This window comes from Branchiostoma belcheri, unplaced genomic scaffold (genome assembly GCF_001625305.1).
Source record: "Branchiostoma belcheri isolate BF01 breed outbred unplaced genomic scaffold, Haploidv18h27 scaffold5, whole genome shotgun sequence".
NCBI lineage: Eukaryota > Metazoa > Chordata > Leptocardii > Amphioxiformes > Branchiostomatidae > Branchiostoma > Branchiostoma belcheri.
Window position 1 is genome coordinate 29357 of NW_017804131.1, and position 20271 is coordinate 49627.

Sequence of the window (20271 nt, forward strand, 5' to 3'; positions counted from 1 at the left end):
CTAAACGGATGTGTACGCTGACTTTTTTTACCTTGCTACCTCCTTTCCAATAGATTATCAAGCCTATAGTTACATTGAAAGGTTAGCAACTATTTTTCTTGTCCGAAATAGTGTGATTGACGAAAGTAGAAAACCTTCGAATAGGAGATAAATGCCCAGCCTAGAACTGCCGAAGAAGACCACTCAGTGAACCCATAGACCGGTTTCTTATATCTTAATATTTATGTAAGTGGGAAAATTATATAAGTATATAAGGGGCTGGCCGCCGAAAAGGAGGTAGATTGGCCAGCAGCTCCAAATTTGTTGGCCTGCAGTTCAGATAATGCTTGCTAGAGGTCGCTACTGCATGGTCTTCAGTCAATGGATGGCGGTCAGCACCAAGGACAGCACCAAGGACGGGGGTGGTGAACGGCAATTATAATTGACAAACAGTTTGGAATAGGAATCTAAGTAACTGTTAGGACTTTTCTATATAAATCTAATCTAGTCTTTGACTTTTCCAAACCTATGAACATCAGCGTTAATGTCAATATTTGAAACAGCAAGAAATACCAAAGAGAAAATTATGATGGAATTATTTAATGGAATGACTTAAACTGCGATAGACCTGATCTATAATAATCATAAACATTAATGGAAAATGAATATGGTGATAAAACATGTGGAAAAATGGTTTAGGTTAAGTGAAATACTGAATGGTAACAAACAAGGATGAATTATGATGATAACGCTATACCCGCATATCATCTTTAATAACATTCTTTAAACGAAATTATTTTGAACGTTCTTTTTGAAATATATATATATTGATACGAAAAAATGTTACCCCTTAGAGCACAAATTGCCCCTTAGAGCACAAATAGATCATGTGAATAAAAATGTTAGTACTTGTAGCTCTGTACACACGACTTATATAGCAAGTATGGGGTGAAATGTGTCAAATGTCGGACCTTCATTTTGTCCCCTGCCTTTTCAAACAAAAATGCATTTTTTTGTCATAAAAAGGCTTAGCTTGGCAACATCACTTTCAAATGCGAAATGTATCGTTATAAAGACATCCGCGTTGAGGAGACTAAAATTTGCCTGTTGAATACATCATCAGGTATATTTATTACGAGTGTATGGGGCCCTGACGCAGAGGCTGCTGGGATTTATCCGCTCAAGTTCCCGGATGTGAATGACGTCATTTCTTTCAGCAAGAGATCTGTGTTTCTGAGGTGATTTTGCTGATTTTTTCGCTGAATTTCGTCTCCAAACCAGCCACAAAATGTAAGTATTTTCACTCCTGATGACTTCAGAATATTCTTGTTTTCTAGAATGTGTTAAATACCGTACAAGACCTATGTATATCGATAAAACCCATTTTTGCCAGTGAAAAAATCCTACGTCGTCTGACATCCCACCCAAATTTCCCCCAGGTTTCCCTTCCCACATCTTTTTCTGACCCTTTCCAGCCAGATACCTCACCTCTAGTTTATCACTCAACCTTTTATTCCTTTGATTTCGTCGTCTAAAAACACGTAGAAACATTCTGAAGCCTGGGATGCTCGCACACAAATCAGAAACAGAGATATAGATACGTGGTATCCTCCAGAAAATCCGCTCAACGAAAATCATTTGCAGTTACGTTGCGTTCTGATTTGCGGAAATGAATTAAGGTTGGAGATTTTTTTATCCGTTTTAAGTTGGTAAATATTACGCCACATCTGAGGTATCAATCTGGAGTGTATGTAACGTCATGGGGGCATCATATGCGATGACGTCCGACCATTGAGTAGAGCTGATGATGACTTTGGGTTAGTAAACGAACGGTCATGTGATGACTTTACAATGTACATGTAACGTTACAATTATTTGACAAGTAGCAGTTTGGGGGGGGGGGGTTGGAATGGAAATGAATACATTGTTAATCCGGTGTGTAGAAATATTTACATAAATCAGAAATGTACAAAGCTAATTTTTATTAGTACATGTTTTGGTATCATTGATTACAAGTTATTGAGACCGGCTTGCAGTTGTACATCATGTAAATACAATTAATCAGGCATTTCAGGGTATGTGATAGTTTGGCATAAATTGAGCTCTCATCTGAACATAATTTTTGGTCAGAATATTTTCAGACCCCTGGCTCCAGTTGTAGGAACTTGTGTATTATCAGCCGATGTGATACGTCTTGAATGTTATATGCAAGATTTAATACAAATTGTATGCAAAGAGATTTGTCCCAGATAGATTATGGAGGACCAATTTACTAAATCATTTTCAAGGACTAAGTCAGACAGACCTCTGTCAGTTGGCTGACTTGTTTAATTCTAAGCTACACAAATAGGTGCATGTGATGAAACACAGTTAACTTTTGTCTCTTGTTGTGACAGAAATGTTTTGGTTTGTAACAGATGGCTCTAAAAGCACTGCCTTGTAGTATAAACAATAGAGTTTGTGACCCCTGACTGCTGTCTACAATGCTAACCCATTAGTGAGTGTGTTACTTACTTTTACAAATGAGTGCGTTTGATGGTGATAAACACAGAGAGGTGTAAATTTGGGAAGTGCATGTAGGGTGAAAGGGAAACTAGCATTAATGTATTGATGTTTTTGTAATGATGAAATGAAAATAGGAAAGTACATCTTCAGTTCTTCCACTTTCAGTACACTTGATGTTGAATTTTGTCAACTGTATATACATATAAGTGATGATGATCGATGATCCCAAGTAAAATTGGAGAAAAAACACATCCATAGATTACATCATGGTTCATTTACTAGTACAAATGTATTGTTACAGTAGTAGACACTCAAGATTTGACAAATTATTTGACTGAAGCAGAAAAAACTTGCTTTAGCTTTTACTGTTTCCAATAAGCGATTGCCATCGCCACTGACGCAGGCAAGTCTGTAAGTTACCTTATTACAGGTACTTCACAGAATTGTTGAGTTCATGGGAGTCAAGGTCTGATTCTTTCTCATTGAATGAGTCTAATTTTCAACCCTCCATCAAATTAGATCTGCCAACATACGTTTTACATTACGGCTATGAGTCAGACTCAGAGCATCCATCCAAGTGCTTCACATTGCTCAGTGGCATAACATCAGATGTCTTGTGTAACTTTTGTATCATGATTGAGATAAATCTCAATGATTTGATGAATAATTTAGTGTTTACTAAAATAACTGTAAACTGGTGCTGGTTACCAGTTTGTATCATATTAATGAAGGTCAGGTGTTAAAGAGAAAATTTCAATGACTCTAATTATGCCTAGCATCACTTAAGAAGGGGGTGACCTGCAAATTGCCATCATCATCATGCCATATTTTTATCAACTGATGAAAAAAATCACTTATTCATACCACCTATAGCTAGTTTCTGTGTTTGAACTAACTGACCAGATACTACATGTATGCTTAGTAACAGTATAGATGGGGAAATGTACATGGTTTCAATCACAGTTTTTTTAGTCACCACATTTTTCAGAAATGTCTCAAAAGCTACATCATGCAAAGAGGTTATCGAAATGCTATATTTTTTCACACCTCCTCTTTCACTGTCTGATAGTCGCTCCCCATGGACTAGGAGTGCCATTCAGCTCATCAATTTTTCATTGGTTCTGGAATGTAATCAGAGAAGGACATTGGTTTCTCCCACCTTCAGCTGGGTCTGGTGGTGATTGGATTTAGGACAAACCAATTTTCCAGGTTGGAGGGGTCAAACATGCACGCTTACAGCTTGTGGCAGAGAAAAGTCACTTTCCTGCAGACTGAAAGAAAATTAGTAGATTCTAAGCTAGCTGTTGGGCCAATGTTTCTAGGATTTGGTCAGCCATTGGAATACACAGAAGTCAGCCATAGGAATACACAGAAGTCAGCCATAGGAATACACAGAAGTCAGCCATAGGGATACACAGACGTCAGCCATAGGAATACACAGACGTCAGCCATAGAAATACACAGAAGTCAGCTATAGGAATACACAGAAGTCAGCCATAGGAATACACAGAAGTCAGCCATAGGGATACACAGACGTCAGCCATAGGAATACACAGAAGTCAGCCATAGGAATACACAGAAGTCAGCCATAGGAATACACAGAAGTCAGCCATAGGAATACACATAAGTCAGCCATAGAATGCACAGAGGTAACTCATAGGAATACACAGAAGTCAGCCATAGAATACACAGAGGTAACTCATAGGAATACACAGAAGTCAGCCATAGGAATACACAGAAGTCAGCCGTAGGAATACACAGAGGTCAGTCATAGAAATACACAGAAGTCAACCATAGGAATACACAGAAGTCAGCCATAGGAATACACAGAAGTCAGTCGTAGGAATACACAGATGTAACAGTCAAAGTTCCTCTGGCAATATAATATCCCCCTATGTTCTCCAATTTCTACTTCTATTTTATCTGTCTGCAAAGAGGTCTGGCGGATCCTGAGAATATGGAAAATTTGGCACTGGCGGATCCTGGTTGTACAATGTACTTAAGCTACTTCCATGTCATTGTTATAACTGTATGTACATACATGTATTCTGTAGATAATGATCAATTACCGTAGGTACCAAGGGAAATACAATTGCATGTAATGTAATGCTGAATCACTATGTTATCTAAACTTTTCTATTATTTCATTTCTTTGACTACTCTATATATTGACTGTCTATTTGTAGTAATGTTCTTCTGCTTGTACCTTACATATACTATAGACTGGCATTTAGATAAAAACACACCAATCTAATCACAAATACAAGGTTTTCTGTCAGGATTTATATGACTCTCTTTCCCCAACTAACCAGTCCTTACCCTTTATCAACCCTTCTTTTCTTCCTTTAATGAACATATTCTGAGCATTCGGGCTAAATGTACATGCATGTAAAATCGTACAAGTGTCATGTATGCTCTAATCCAATAATATTTGCAAGCATGTTTAACTGTATGTGTCTCTTTCAGTCCTTGTGCTTTTGTATATATGTTTTGGATTGTCTCCTCTTCCTGTACTTGAAAGGGTGTGTGTATGCATTACATACAATAATCTGGAAAGGAGGTAAATCAAATGCAAAGGCAGCAATCATTCAACTGATAGCTGATTGCTTCTTTTTACCCAATTATGTTAAGCCAGTTTTCGGGTGAACCAAAATACTTGGATATCATAGAAGGATGACAGAGATAAAGAATACACACACCCTGTGTACTAGTGTATGTCTGTGTCTGTGTTTACTATATATTTGTGTGATTGTGTCTTGAAAAGGTCTGAGACTGATGCTCAGAATGGTGAAGTGTAAGTATCTAATCCTAACACAGCTTTTCAGCCCACTTGGTTACTTGGTTTTAAACTTAACCAGTTAGATAACACCTCACACTTCTAGGAAACCATTAAAATGTTTTATGTATGATAAATATTGTGTTGGAATGTGAAGTTTAAGAGATCCAAGTCCTTGCATGATCATCCTTTGCAGTATGAAATATGAAATGTACACTATGTAGTTGTTACAACTCCCTATATGTTTTAGCTTAAGCATCCTTATATTTTTTCTTATAAATCATCAATCACAGTGCTGTACAAAGCTTTGTGTACAGTATTTAAATACATTTTGCCACCAACAGAATTTTCCTGACTTGTGCACCATAGATCTATGTCATTTTGTGTAGAATCAACTTTGGGCATATTCTGTGTAATTTGACGTCATTTAGCATGAACACAAATTGCACGGTGATCTGTGATCATTCGAGCGACAATAGCTAGTTAAGATAAGACGATACAACATTGTGTATTTCTTCTACTTCTATAGTAACTGTTATATAGTTCTCATTAAGATTGAATTCGTGGGCTTGATGCTATTGAAAACATTTTAACTAGAAAACGCTGAACTTGTTCATGTGTATATATCATACTGTATGCTATGCAAGAGTACAAATGTACTTCATCTAACAAGTCAATAATATAAGGTGTGAAGATGATATTAAAAGATAGTACATGTAATATGCCACTCGCAGTATCTGAGGATGTTATTCTACATAGACATATGTAAATCTGCCAGTTGTTGTACAGTTGAGAAATAGGATTTGTTACACCTACCATGTCATGTTTTGGAGCCGTGAAAAGTGATGCAAAAAAGGAATTGTTTTTAATTGCAAAAGTTTGGAAGTTTAATAAATGCTCTCAAAAGAAGTTCCCCATCAAACCACTACTACGCAGACTCCTGTGAAGTAGTAGTACCTCCTACAATGTCTGTCTTCTCTTATTAAAGGTCTGAAAATGAAGCTAATGGTGGTGATGGGTAAGTATCTGTGCATGTCTCATGTCACCACCATCAAACCCTCCTCCACCAGCTCCCTCTACCATCTCTGGCCAGAACTGCATCCCTCTAATAACACTTTGTTGGACACTTGTTCTCTTTCTCTCAACTCCATATAAGGTAGAGCAGAAAGAAATTTGCTTCAAAATCTTTGGGTGACTCTCAAAAAGACCCGACATGTTTCTGTACTTTTGGAAGTAATTTGCCTAGACCATCACACCCCCATGAAACTCCGTCCTCTTCGCCCCCGCCGTTCTGCTTCGCCCCCGCCCCGTTCTGCTTCGCCCCCGCAAAAATCTGCTTCGCCCCCGTCGTTTCTCTACGCCCCCGGCGCAATTCTGCTTTGCCCCCGTCCTTCTGCTTAGCCCCCAATGGCGGCACAGCTCACAGTCGACACGAAAATCGTCTGCAAAATAACAATAAAGGCTGTGCCGCCAAATTTAAAGTAGCCCATGCTCCGACAAACATTCTGGACCACCTTTCTGCCAAGTGGCGTTGCACAAATCCTTCCCATTCAAAAGTTTACCCCTACCTCACGGCCCGTCAGTGGTTTTTACGTTTATAAGTACTGGCGTTTATAAGTACAGCCGTGAGTGAAATTTCCCGCCAGTACTTATAAACGTAAGAACCACTGACGGGCCGTGAGGTAGGGGTAAACTTTTGAATGGGAAGGATTTGTGCAACGCCACTTGGCAGAAAGGTGGTCCAGAATGTTTGCCGGAGCATGGGCTACTTTAAATTTGGCGGCACAGCCTTTATTGTTATTTTGCAGACGATTTTCGTGTCGACTGTGAGCTGTGCCGCCATTGGGGGCTAAGCAGAAGGACGGGGGCAAAGCAGAATTGCGCCGGGGGCGTAGAGGAACGACGGGGGCGAAGCAGATTTTTTGCGGGGGCGAAGCAGAACGGGGCGGGGGCGAAGCAGAACGGCTGGGGCGAAGAGGAAGGAGTTTCATGGGGGTGCATCACATAAATCCCATGTATTGGATGGCAAATTTGAATAAACCTATTTTAGACTTCATGGACGACTCCCAATCCAAATCCAAGACAATCTGAGACTTTATATGTAGTGGATAGGAAATTGGAGTTGTGTAGGTAAATTTGGGATATGGTATGAATGTGATTTAAGTCGTGTAGAGATTTGAGTAGGAGGCGCTCTGTAGCGAGCAGCCGCGGTTTTACCTCTCTCCTACAGAGCGCCTCACCGGTGTCTTCAACCGGTTCAGTGCAATATTTCTCAGGACTTTGTGCAATATATGTGTCGTATGAACATCCGAGGAGTGTGTGGAACAGTCTTCTTCTCGACGGGTGGCCGTCAAGACCAGAAAAGAGCTCGGATTCGCAGTGGTGCGTGACTCAGTGTGTGTCATGGCGTCCTCCGGTGTTCTGTACTCCATGGGATTCCTACGCAGTTTCAGACAGATCGTCTTTCCTGCAGAGCCCCTGCTGAAGTCTCGCCTGCGATGTCTTGGAATCCTGAATATGCGGGGCAGATACAGAGGGAAAAGAGGAGGTAGGAATCTGCAGAGAGTTATAAGTACTGTTGTTGGAAATAGACAGGTAAACCGAACCTCCGACTTCATATGCAAATCCGGAGTAAACAGCACGACGCAAGCATACCGACGAGAACAACAGACTCTAGTATGCAAATCCCGTGTACTGACTGATGTTTGTGCTAAACAGCGGGAACAACCACCGATCACAAACCGTCCAAGGACGATGCCTACCGTCATTTTCCTTGCAATGCTCGATCACTTGTCAATAAAATGGATGAGTTTGAAACCATGATTAACACTTGTGGTGCCCATGTAGCAGCAGTTACCGAAACATGGATGTCCACTGATCATGCAGAAGAAAACGTGCACATAGATAGATTCACCGTGTTCATGAAGAACCGATCAGACCGACGTGGTGGCGGAGTTGCCGTCTTCGTATCCGATGACATTCCCTCACGCGAACTTGTTGAACTACACGTACCAGGTGAACTAGAATGCGTTTGGGTCTGGATGCGTCCCTATAAGCTCCCTCGCTCCGTGTCAGCACTAGCGGTATGTGGCGTATACATCCCACCTAACTCACCACATCAAGACACCCTTATCGAGCATTTGCTCAATAGTACCGACTATCTTCGTACGAAGTATCCGGACATTGGAATCGTGATACTCGGTGACCTGAATCGAACTGACACAGCACCTCTCCGCAGGGGTAACGTTCTACAGCAAGTCGTGGAGGGACCAACGAGAGGTGACGCCACGCTTGACGTCATCATCACCAACATCCAGCCAGGTACAACACACCTGTTATAGGAGCTCCATTGGGACTTAGCGACCACTACTCCGTCACCTGGGCACCAAAAGTGACTAAAGCTGAGAATAAGACCCACACGCGTGTTGTGAGGCCCCTCAAAGACTCGGACATCAGGGCATTTGGTGCATGGATATCCCAGCACGACTGGAACGAAGTCTACAACGCCACAAGTGCACAAGAAAAGACAGACGGCTTCTACAAGACACTGAACCAACAGATTGATAAGTTTTTCCCCACCAAAGTCGTCAAGATCCACCCGACAGACAAACCGTGGATAACGACACGGGTTAAGAGGTTGATTAAGAAACGACAGGAAGCCTTCTACCAACGTAAAGAGGAAGTGTGGAAAAGACTCAGAAACAAAATCATCCGCCACATCAAACTGGCCAAGGAAACACACTACGTGAACAAAGTTCAACAGTTGAAAACAGAAGACCCAGCAAAATGGTACAAGGAGCTGAAGTCTGTGTGCAACGTAGTAAAACCTCCCAGTGCCATCCACGTCCCAAACGTCGCCCCGGACGACCACAAGGCTGTCGCAGACGCGATAAACAAACACCTGTCATCGATCTCACAGCAGTCCCCAGAGGTGTGCACCAGCGATCTACCAGCCTACCTTCCTGCACCCTCCCCACCGCCACAGATCATGCCGTGGGAGATGTACATGGAGCTGTCCCGAGTCAGAGTTCGTAAAGCGGGAGGTCCGGACGGTATCGCTCCCCGACTGGTTAGAATGTTCGCATGTGAACTCGCAGAACCACTCACTGACATTTTTAACACCTCACTGATAGCAGGTACAGTTCCAGCCCAGTGGAAGGAAGCAGTAGTCACACCTATCCCCAAGGAACTGCCAGCAGTCATCGACAAGTTGCGTCCGATATCTCTGACTGCAATATTTGCGAAGATTTGCGAAGGCATCGTAGGAAAATGGGTGCTGTCAGACATATGGAACAACATCGACAAACGTCAGTTTGGGGGGATCAAGAGAAGTTCGACCAACCACTACCTGATTAGTCTCACCCACTTTCTCTACCAAGGTGCTGAAAGAAGCAAAAACGTGGGAACAATCCTATTAACGGACTTTACTAAGGCATTTGATACCATCAACCACCATCAGGCCATTTTGAAGCTACTTAACATGGAGACAAGACCGTCCATTGTGCCGTGGATAGTGGACTTTCTCACAGACAGACGACAAAGAGTCCGGTATGGACAGTCACTCTCAGACTGTGAAACTCTTACCACCGGTGTCCCACAAGGCACAAAGTTGGGGCCAATCATCTTCCTCTGCATGATAAATGATGCCTGTCAATCACTAAATGATCGGTGGAAATACGTGGATGACCTATCGCTAGGAGAGAACAGACACAACTCCGAAGAATCCCACCTTCAAGACCAAGCTAACTCCCTAGCGGAGTGGTCTGAAAGTGCACAACTGAAACTCAACCCCGGAAAGTGCATGGTGTTCACAGTGTGCTTTATGAGGAATCCGAGTCCACCTGTACCCATCAGTCTTTGCGGTAACCCTCTAAGAACAGTGGAAATCGCTAAGGTGTTAGGTGTCTGGCTTCAGTCGAACCTAAAATGGGACACGCAAGTGAGTGAAACAACAAAGAAGGGCAACAAGCGACTGTTCATGTTACGCAGACTTAAGTCATTTGGAGTCCCAGTGGAGGACCTTGTAACAGTGTACTGTGGCTTCATAAGACCGATCCTTGAGTACTGCGCGCCAGTGTGGCATCACGGACTTACCCGCAAACAAACTGCAACACTGGAACGAGTACAGAAACGTGCATGCCGGATTATCTTGGGTCAGAAGTATACAGACTACACCACGGGGCTGCAGATGTGCAAACTTGAAACACTCGAGAAGAGACGGGCGGTCCTCTGCACCAAGTTTGCACACAGCATGACAACATCGGAGCGCACAGCTGATCTCCTCCCCAACACACGGCGACAGGAGCACGGCAGGAACCTTAGAAACTCTAACAAAATGACACTGGCGCCTTGCCGCACTTCTAGATTTCAAAACAGCCCTGTACCGTCTCTACTGAGTCTGCTTAACACGAACAAATAATACGTTGTAAACCAACCACACTCAGATGTTTTGTTATTGTAATATTTTATTTTAATCGACATTTTAATACTATGTAATATTTTATGCTATTCGTCATATTGAGTTGTGTCCTATGTAAGTCATGAAACGTACTTTGATGTACTATGTAAGTAGAACGTATTTCAGCCTGACGGGCTGCAATGTTTTACCTAATAAACCAGTCATTCATTCATTCATTCATTCATTAAGTGTTGTTGAGAGGAGAAGCAGTGTTGCACCTAATATAATAATTATCAACCCTGTCTGGTGCATGCTAACATCCATCTATAATCACCAACTGTCATGTACCCAATGTCACAGTTTGTAAGTCATAAATGCACCATGGCCTGCTGTCACCATGCACCTTTGGGATAACTACATGCATGTGTTTAACATAATGTTTTGTGTCATGTCTTTAAAGTGATGTATTTACCGACATACAGTACTTGGTTGCATTGTATTAATGTGTTGTTTCACTATCCCAATGGTCATTTCTATTTTGACATCTCTTTTTGTCTTGTGCAACTAATAACTGCAAGTTTATATGTATTGTATACCAGTGCCTTTACTATTTACATGGGAGTCTCAGTCACAGTCTAAGACTCTGCACTAAGTACTCTGGTCTTATACATGGTCATACTGGTATGTTGATAATAGGAAACAAGGAAGATCTTATAAAAAATACAACATATGCTTTTTACTATGTCTTTGGGATCCTATTGCTTCTTTTAGTTGTCCATACCCCGGCCTTACATGAAGGTTGACGCTTACTTTAAATCATCTGTTATATGGAAGACATTTCTGTGTATGTCAGTGTCAAACATTTAGTAAACTCAAAACCTAGTGAACTGAAAACGTTTAAAGATAGTTTATAGATAATCGTTACCTTTTAAAAATTACAGCTGTTTTATCAGGTAAGAGTTCACAGGTAACATGTATTTTGGTTTATGAAGTATATGTACTTGTATGATTGTTGTTCAAAGTTCATAAACAACTACTTAAATCTCTCCCCTTGTAATGCTCACATTGGAGGTCTGCACCTGAAGGAGGGGAAGGGTAAGTGTCAGTAGTATACGAATAACGTGGGAATAAACTTCTGCAGTTGTAGAAACTGTTCCAAGGAGGAGCCTCTGTATTGTCTAACAATTAGCAAATGAATGCTGTTTAGGGATTGGTATGTGTGTTTGTGTTATGATGGTTTTCAGCATCAAAGACAGATAGGTGTGCAAGTGCTAAATTGTCAAAATTATCATCTTTGAGTCAGAGTTTATCTTTTGACTTAAGTCTTTCAAAAATGTCAGTAGTGTTTCAGTTAATTTTGGTACAAGTATGCTTGTTCAGGTTCAGACCTGTACCTGTGAATAGTTTTATAGGTACTATAGGTACAGATACAAGTACAGAGCCCTATTGTTTGCCCAGGTGTTTACACAGATGTGTGTTATCTTCCCTCCTTCAGGTCGACAGGATCTGGGATCTCCGGGCTCCCTCCGCCGTCTGCAGCCGCCCACAACAAGAGGCTACAGCAGACACAGGCACAGGTGGACGAGGTACGGTAGTCATGGTAACACGTTTAGCACAAATCAGGATTCTTACTAGAATTTTCTGAGTCAGGCTCAGAAAGACATGGCCACAGTAGGGGGTATGGTATTCTGCCCCAAAAATAAAAAAAAAACATCACCCTCTGAGACACTATTTCCTACTTGTTGAAGTATTGTAAAATTTCCCTCCATTATAGCTTTCATTCTTATGTCAAATTTAATCTTATAAAAGACTTATGAAAGGATCACGAAGCTCTCCTGAAAAAACTTTTAGGCTGGTTGAAGACAATGTAGGGGACTAAATCACAGCACAGGGGTCCAAATTGTCCCATTTTGTCTTAAGCTTTGAGTTTGACTTGGAGAGAGAGAATTGTGCCATTACTCCAGACTGTTAGGAGAGTTCTTTCTCTCACCGTCTCAGTCGATTGTGATAAAAACCTGACATGTGATAGAAGTTTTGCAATCACCAAAAGCTTACCTATGAGCTTTCTATCTCAGGTGGTGGATATAATGCGTGTGAACGTGGACAAGGTGTTGGAGCGAGATCAGAAGTTGTCGGAACTGGACGACCGTGCCGACGCGCTGCAACAGGGAGCCTCCCAGTTTGAGACGAGCGCCAAGAAACTCAAGAGCAAGTACTGGTGGAAAAATCTCAAGGTAGGGTCTTCAGGAGGACATGGCATCATGAAAGTTCATCTGTGTTGGTAGTTGCTTCTTTTGTTCTAACACAAAGAATGGTTCTCAAGAGCTTTTGACCAGTCACTAGGGTCTTCCTCAATTGACGCCACACTTCAGAGAAACCACATGACAAAGTACAGTTGTCACTGGTCAGTCTATTGAGAAAGACCAGAGTGACTAGTTGAAAGGTCAGGGTTCCAACACCATTCTTTGTGTAAAAATCTCCAAACATAGTAAGATAGAGACTAGAGAACCAGTGAAAGGGTATCATGTTTTCAAATCGTTGTACAAGTGGATTTCACATGGTATACTCATTGCCAGGAACACCTGAATCTAGGTTTGGAATCCTGTAAATACTCTACGAGCTTTGGGGATTTTTGTAGACTGCTTTCCATAATCATGATCAACATTGACCAAGCTCTCTGTCATTTCATGTCTCTCATCACATGACATGGTTTATGATGTTGCTATTACTTCACTATGTGTTGATTATTTGCACTGCAGTATATTTGTTTTCAAATTGAAAGATTCACTTATTTTGGCAACCTTTTTCAAATGGTTAATATATTTAGAATTAAAGTCATTAGTTGAATATTACTTTGAACTATTCAAAGTTGTAATCATTAATGTAAATCACTTACACTTTGTTTGCATTTGGTAGTAGATATTTATATACTTTTTCATTTTTTGTTGTTTATGAGCTGCCTTGTTTGTTTGTTCCACACATACATTGTTTGTTTTCTTTTTATCTCATAGATGTGGCTGATCCTGATCGCTGTTATTGTTATAATAATTGTCATTATTGTGGGTGAGTATTTTACTGCTACATCTACATACACTAACTGAACTGTCCTTACTAACTGCCTTGCCTTCTGACATCTCTCCCTGACTCCAGATGATGATCATTTTGGGGGCTGTGGTTCTGATAATAATCGTAATTATTGTCCGTGAGTATTCTCCGCTGCTTTCTCCTGTCCACTGTGCACTGAAGTATGAAGGTCTGTCTGTGAAACTGGCACTGCATTGAAAAATTTCTAACACATTTGGAAGGATAGTTTCATTTGAGTGTCAAAATCCAGTCAATTTGGCACTTAGTTTTAAAATTTAGGAAATCCAAGGCAAAATGGTATATATGTCTTGGATTTCCTATGCTCAAACAACCTAGTGAGAACTCTGAATATGAAAGAAACAACATATTGTATATGGAAGTTTTTCCTGCAAAAATCAGTTTCAGTGACATGGCCTTCTCTGCTTTTACCCACCTTGTTGCATGAAAAGGACAATTAACAATCTACCTCTGATGTGAGCAGGACTTTCATATCCAAAATCTGCCCTGTTCTTTTAGAACTTGTGAACCATAGATATATACAGTGTGTTTAATGCATGCACTTATAAAATATAAATGGCTTACTACCATATTACTGTTACAATATTGTTTCTTTCGTAAACTAAAACAATAAAATGCACCCTTTCCCTCTAACTGCAGAATTATCTCAAACTTGACAAAAAAGATTTCAAATACAGTATAGTTGAGGCAGTAATTATATGTGGCCTTTGCAGAATATAATCCAAGGTGCCTGCTCACTTTAGAGGAGAACCAATTGTCATGTCTGCGATGCATATGCATGTATGCTCCAACTGAATGATAACTTTTTTTTGTTTGTGACTAGCAAACATGTCTGTATGACTATCTTTTGCATACAAGCCTTGCTGCCTTGAACAATGATTGACTTATTGCCCTTTACACTGCACTTAGCATCTAATGGCATTTTGTCAGTCAACCACTCATGAAATGCATGTTTGCTTCAGTAGCATAATCACTTGTAGATGGTCTTCATGCGTGTCCTGAACACTGAATGGTGATGACTGTGTCTGCATGCATGCAGTCTTGTCTAGGGCTCAAGTCACTTTGGATAAAATGTTTGGGTTCTTTCAAAATTTGTGGTGTGGCTGATATTGTAGCATATCCCTTGCAAATGCAAGTTTTAGACCTTAAATAGCTGTTACTTGAATGAGCCCCAGTATAGACTTTTCTATGCGCTTGTGGCATAACAGCATGCTTCGCCATTGTATGTTGTATGGAAATGCTTCAAGGCATTGCATTGCTTCGCACACTTTAACAACGCATGTGGAAGACTCTTGCTCTGTGTCTTGACTTGCAACATGCTCTCATGCTGACAAAGTGCATGGGTCTGCCTGCAGAAATTAGAAATATTGCCTATGCATGGTAAGGTAGCCTCCCCTGTACCCCTGTTAATGCACAGTATTGGCACGAACCCCATTAGTCAAATCCTCCCTGCATCCCTGAAACAAATTACTATCACCCCGCGATAACTCCAGACTGGTTCCTAACCAACATGAAACCCCAGTTAACTGTTTCACTTAACTGTTGTGTTGTCTGTACTTGTGTGGTTGACTGTCACACAGCAGAGAATGACCAAAAACTCACAGATACTGTCACAATGTCTCTTGTTAACCTTTATCAGTACATTTTATTTTTGTCATTGTGTGCTGGTATATTGTGTGATGTCAATATGTATTGAATACAAGTAAATTAAATGTTGCAAGTCTGAAAAGAAATGATAATGTTATATGTAAAATTTTTTTAGATTGTAACATCACAAAGCCAATTATTATATACATCTATTAAGACACTATCCACCAAGTAAAAAAAGGCACTACTGTGCCTGATTGTAAAGAAAAGACAAGAACTAAAACACTTTTGCGTAACTTTTACCAGTGAATGGTACATTAACTTGTACATGTACTGTAGAGATGCTCTTGGGATGGACTGCCAAATTTAAGAGAAATGTATCTTGTTTTTGTAGTACAGCTACCATGAATTTGCATTTATGTTCGTTTATGTTTTATGATTTTTCGTGATGACAGTGTCTTGTCAGTGTGTACCGTCACAAAAACTGTTGTTCTCACAACCTGGGATTTCATGTGGATGGGAACACAGTGGAGTTATCCATTCTCCCAGTGGAAAACTGTTGTAATGATGACTTTTTCTCCCATCTCCCCGTCCCAACCACATGACAGTTTACTTTTACAAGTAGGCATGAGGCATATACAGTACGTTCTGCAGGCCCCCGTTTTGCACAGTATGTGTCTATGGGTTGTTCTTGCATACTTTATACCAATCTTTACCTTTGTGTATAAGGTTTTTATCTTTGCAAAGTTTACATTCCAACTAATGAGGCATGATTTGACCCCCCTCCCTCCCCCTCTACCTTCTCCTATCCTTTGCTGTGACCGTTGCTTCATCGTATGGTAGTGTGGGCAACTCAGTGATGGGGTAGGCATTCCATCATTCTTCACTGTTTTGTTCCACACATCATCAAGATTTATGTCTTTATGTTCATTCATCGTTATGGTTATATTTTCATTTCAATATTGCACATGCTTTATTTTTACCCCCCGCACCTCTTCCCTCCCCCTCCCCTCCCCATCCTTCATGTTTGCAGTGTGGGCGGTGACATCGAACCAGTAAGGGGTGAAGACAGCGTGACAGAGCGAAACAGCATTGTAGGATAGTACAAAATTATAAAGCATTCCTGTACAGGGCTGGAAATTAACCTCACCCACTCCCCCACCCGATGTGTATATGTACGTTTCTGCAGTTTGTGAAATAGCCCTCAATTTGGTGTGTTAAAGTTATGGTACAGTACATATCATTGTCCAGTGGAAGTGAAAAATGTAATCCATGTACCCCAGAAGAATTTCACTCTTTGGATGTTGGAATCGACTTTGTGCACTTACTAAAAAAGGATAAAACCCAAGGGCATTTAAAGTGTTGTTCACAACCGTAGTATAATCTGGTTTTGCGCTGTATGAATTACAGAAGCTCTGTGTTCTCCCCTTTCTCTGCAACAGAGATTACTACACAAAATATGGGCAGTGTTAGTCCAGTCCTTAATTTCCATCCCTGTTGAAAGCTGTGAGAATATTTAAATGTTGTATAGGTTATTTTCATGTTCTAGCACCTAGGTTTGAATGTGCATGTTCACAACAGACAGAGCCGTTTCACTTCTGAAACTGTTCTAGGTGCATGAGCAATAGTTGGTATGTCAGTCCAGTGTGCGTCAGACTTGGTGTGTGTGTGTGAAGTAGACTTTGGGGGGAAAATATAGCTATATGTTCTGTAAAGAGTTACAGACGATTTTGCCATTTTGAGGATACCTATGAAAAATATAAGCAGAACTGTATCACTGTGTAATATAGGAATGTATTAGACAGATAGAATGGAAAGTAGATGACATATGTCAATGTAATGATATTTGGCCTCCCATGACAAGAAGTATTCTTGGGAAATGACTTTCTTCCAAAGCACAAGAAAGGAATACATTGTCTTGAACAAGCTTTTAAAAGGATAATCTTTACTGTATAGTGGCTTGTCTTTTCGTTTGTAAAATGTACCAGGCACTTACTCCATATGATGAAACCTATTTCCTTTGATCCTATTTGGCCATGTTAATTTCAATAGATGAACAACATTTTAAAGATGAAACGTTTAAAAGTTTGGTAGCATTACCTGTATGTATCACAATTTCTTTTAGAAGCTTGTTCAAACTGTTGCCTTTCTAGGACCATGTTTTGTATAGTTGTGTAGATTCGTGTATGTAGCTGGGGGTGAATAAAAACATAAGATGTATGAGTGAACTTTGTGTCTTGAAAGTGTACAAAATAAGGCAAGGAAAGTCACCAAATGTGACTAGATAGTTTCCCCTATTTCTATTTAAGGCTTATGTTTCTGTTGTTAACTATGCAGAGAGGTGTCTTGATGTAATGCATATGATTATTAATTAACTATAAACCAAGAAAACAGGAGAAAAAAAATACAGGTACTTTTAATGTTAGACAATCTGCAGTACGAGATATCAGCTTGTGTTTTAATTTCCTGGCGTTTTGCAGCTGCATGGTGACACGGACATTTTTACAAGTAGGTCCTAGTTGTGAACAATAACTACAGGCAAGCTGTTACCGAGTTGTTATTTTGCTATTTCTGACTCCCAAAAAGCAGTAATCGTTGTTTCTTGTATATTTGTTTGGCCGTTTGCTCATTTTGTGGCAATGGTCATGCACGTGTACTGATGTTTTCTTCAACAATCCGTTTCTGTTCTTTGTGAGCCAACAGACCAGAATGTGTCACAGTGATTTTAAAAAAAATGTAAACATTTCATGCACCCCACACCCTCAAACAATTTAAAATATTTTCCTGGGATAAACAGTGGGAACCAAGTATCACTGACTAAAGAATTAAATTTGAATCTGCATTTTCAAAATGCCATTTGTGCATAAAAGAGGCAATGTGCTTGTAACAAATGGTATTGCCACTGAAACAAGCGAAACTGTAAGAGTAGTCAGACATGCAAGAGTTGTTTCTGTGTCTCCCTATAGGACTCAAAGTAGCACAATAGACTCCAAAATGGAGTGTACTACTTCTGTCCTATAACATGACAGCAGGACAACCCTAGCATGTGATATGACAGCTCATTTTGTTGGGGTAATAAAGTTGTGAAGGGCAGTACTTCTCATTAGATACTAGGGTGTTGGTGTGGGGAATTTTGATGAACTGAAACTTTAATCCTAAGTTATATTTATTGCCGCAGCTAGCTGCTCTTGCCTGTAGTTATTGTCGCTGCATTGTGCTGTGTATATTAGCTGTTCCTTGCTGATTATAGGTGCTAGCTGCTGTCTTATCCACACTAGTCATTCAGTGCTGTTCTCACCAGGCCAGCCACAGTGCAGTGTTAAGTCGTACAGAATGTATCGAGCCGCTAGTGTTCACAACTTGTCGGCAACATCTATTGTTAGACTCCCCTGAAAGAGAAATTACACAGTCCCACATGTTACACATAATGTACAGGGTCTACTGTCTTTTCTTGCAATGTTCCCTAGATTTAGTCAAGACTAGATTTGAGTAATAAGAGTAATTGCAGTAACATGTCATGAGCATAATTTTCAGCATTTTGACATAGCCAAAAGTATGTCAAAAGTTCAAACTTTTGATCAAACACAAAGAAATTCACCCAGTAGTACTTCATTTGTGTTCCCACGAAAAGTTTTCCAAATTACCATGTATATGTCTTTTAAACACTTTCCCTGCCAAGGTTTAATTAAACACTTTCCCTGCCTGCTTTAGGAAATGTAAGCAGTATATAATCATACAGGAGTCCCATATTGAAGCATGGGCATGCTATGCTCCATTTCAGAAGTAGTTATGATGGATGGATGGATGTTTATAAAGCTTGAAGATGAGTGCAGACATTTCTTTCAACCATTCTTTGCTCATAAGAAGCTCAAACCTCATGGGGGGAAAGGTAAGCGGGGATAAAATAACAAAGATGCAGTTTTCATATATACATAATTTAAAGTCGCAATGGACGTAGACAAACTCTATATGGTCCTGCAGACTGTGCCGTAGACGCTAGGAGACGCTTCACTTAGTTCAGGCGCCTTTCGGAGCCATGGTCATTGATTACCCTGCTGGGAATTCCGCAAGGATGTTGTTCCAACGTTAACCAAAACGCAACTGACAATTTTTGGATTGGGACGTGTCCTGAGAAAATCTGATATTTGATACCAAAGATTGCATATATGATACACAAAAAGATGGAGCATTGAAAAAAGAGTTCAATATTATATTTGAATTTTGTTGCACTGTGCAAAACTTCCAATTGCTTCACCATCTTTAAGAACACAGACTAGCTCCTGTACATTACAAGTCCGATAGTAATTTACATTTTAAGTCCGATATTTTACTGCGTCGCAAATACCGGAAGCGGGTTGCAAAGATAATTTCAATGGAGTTCTACTACCGGAAATTCAGCACCACGGAGAGGTCCGCGCCTAAATATCAATATTTCTGATGCGTTTTATACCTGCAAGGTCAGGAGTGCCATATGTTTTATGAAGCATAATTCAAAGTTATGTTAGCCCAAGTAAGGGCTTGTTGTGTGCTTTATTCGGCACAGCTTATCCATTATAAGTTTGTAAAGATACGATATTATTATTGTGTGCCCCACTATCTATTTGCAGTCAGCAAAAGAACGTCAGCAGTGGAAAAACCTTTCCCAAACATCATGCTGCCCCAACGGCTGACTAAGCTACAGGATAGAGCGAGTGAGTGAGTAAGTGAGAGCTGAATTATCAATAGCCTACAATTAATGTGGGCTGCAAGGGTCTAGATTGGCTGTCATTCGGCACTAAGTCAGTTGACCGCAATAATATGACAGCTAGGAAGACAATGTGCCAATGATGAAACGGCGTAACCTTTGACAGCCATTGCCATGCGGGCTGCCACATTCTCATACCGCTTACAGTCCAATATATATAGTCAGATTAGAGGAATAATT

The 20271-nt window shown here is 40.4% G+C and overlaps 1 protein-coding gene across 8 annotated transcripts; it reads left to right on the forward strand.

The window, feature by feature from the left end:
* The first annotated feature begins 1132 nt into the window (after nt 1-1132).
* On the forward strand, nt 1133-18777 carry LOC109479988 (vesicle-associated membrane protein 3-like). 8 transcript variants are annotated; one of them, XM_019782077.1, is made up of 9 exons: nt 1133-1269; nt 5249-5278; nt 6249-6278; nt 11730-11753; nt 12154-12244; nt 12734-12892; nt 13809-13860; nt 16191-16211; nt 16381-18777. In XM_019782077.1, coding segments are annotated over exons 1-8 (405 nt in total). In that variant the 5' UTR covers nt 1133-1267; the 3' UTR covers nt 16208-16211; nt 16381-18777. The 8 variants fall into 8 exon arrangements, with proteins under 8 accessions (XP_019637636.1, XP_019637635.1, XP_019637639.1 ...); XM_019782075.1 differs by lacking the exon at nt 13809-13860 and adding an exon at nt 13670-13721 and having other exon boundaries at nt 1136-1269; XM_019782076.1 differs by lacking the exon at nt 16381-18777 and having other exon boundaries at nt 15956-16211.
* The last annotated feature ends 1494 nt before the right edge of the window (nt 18778-20271 follow it).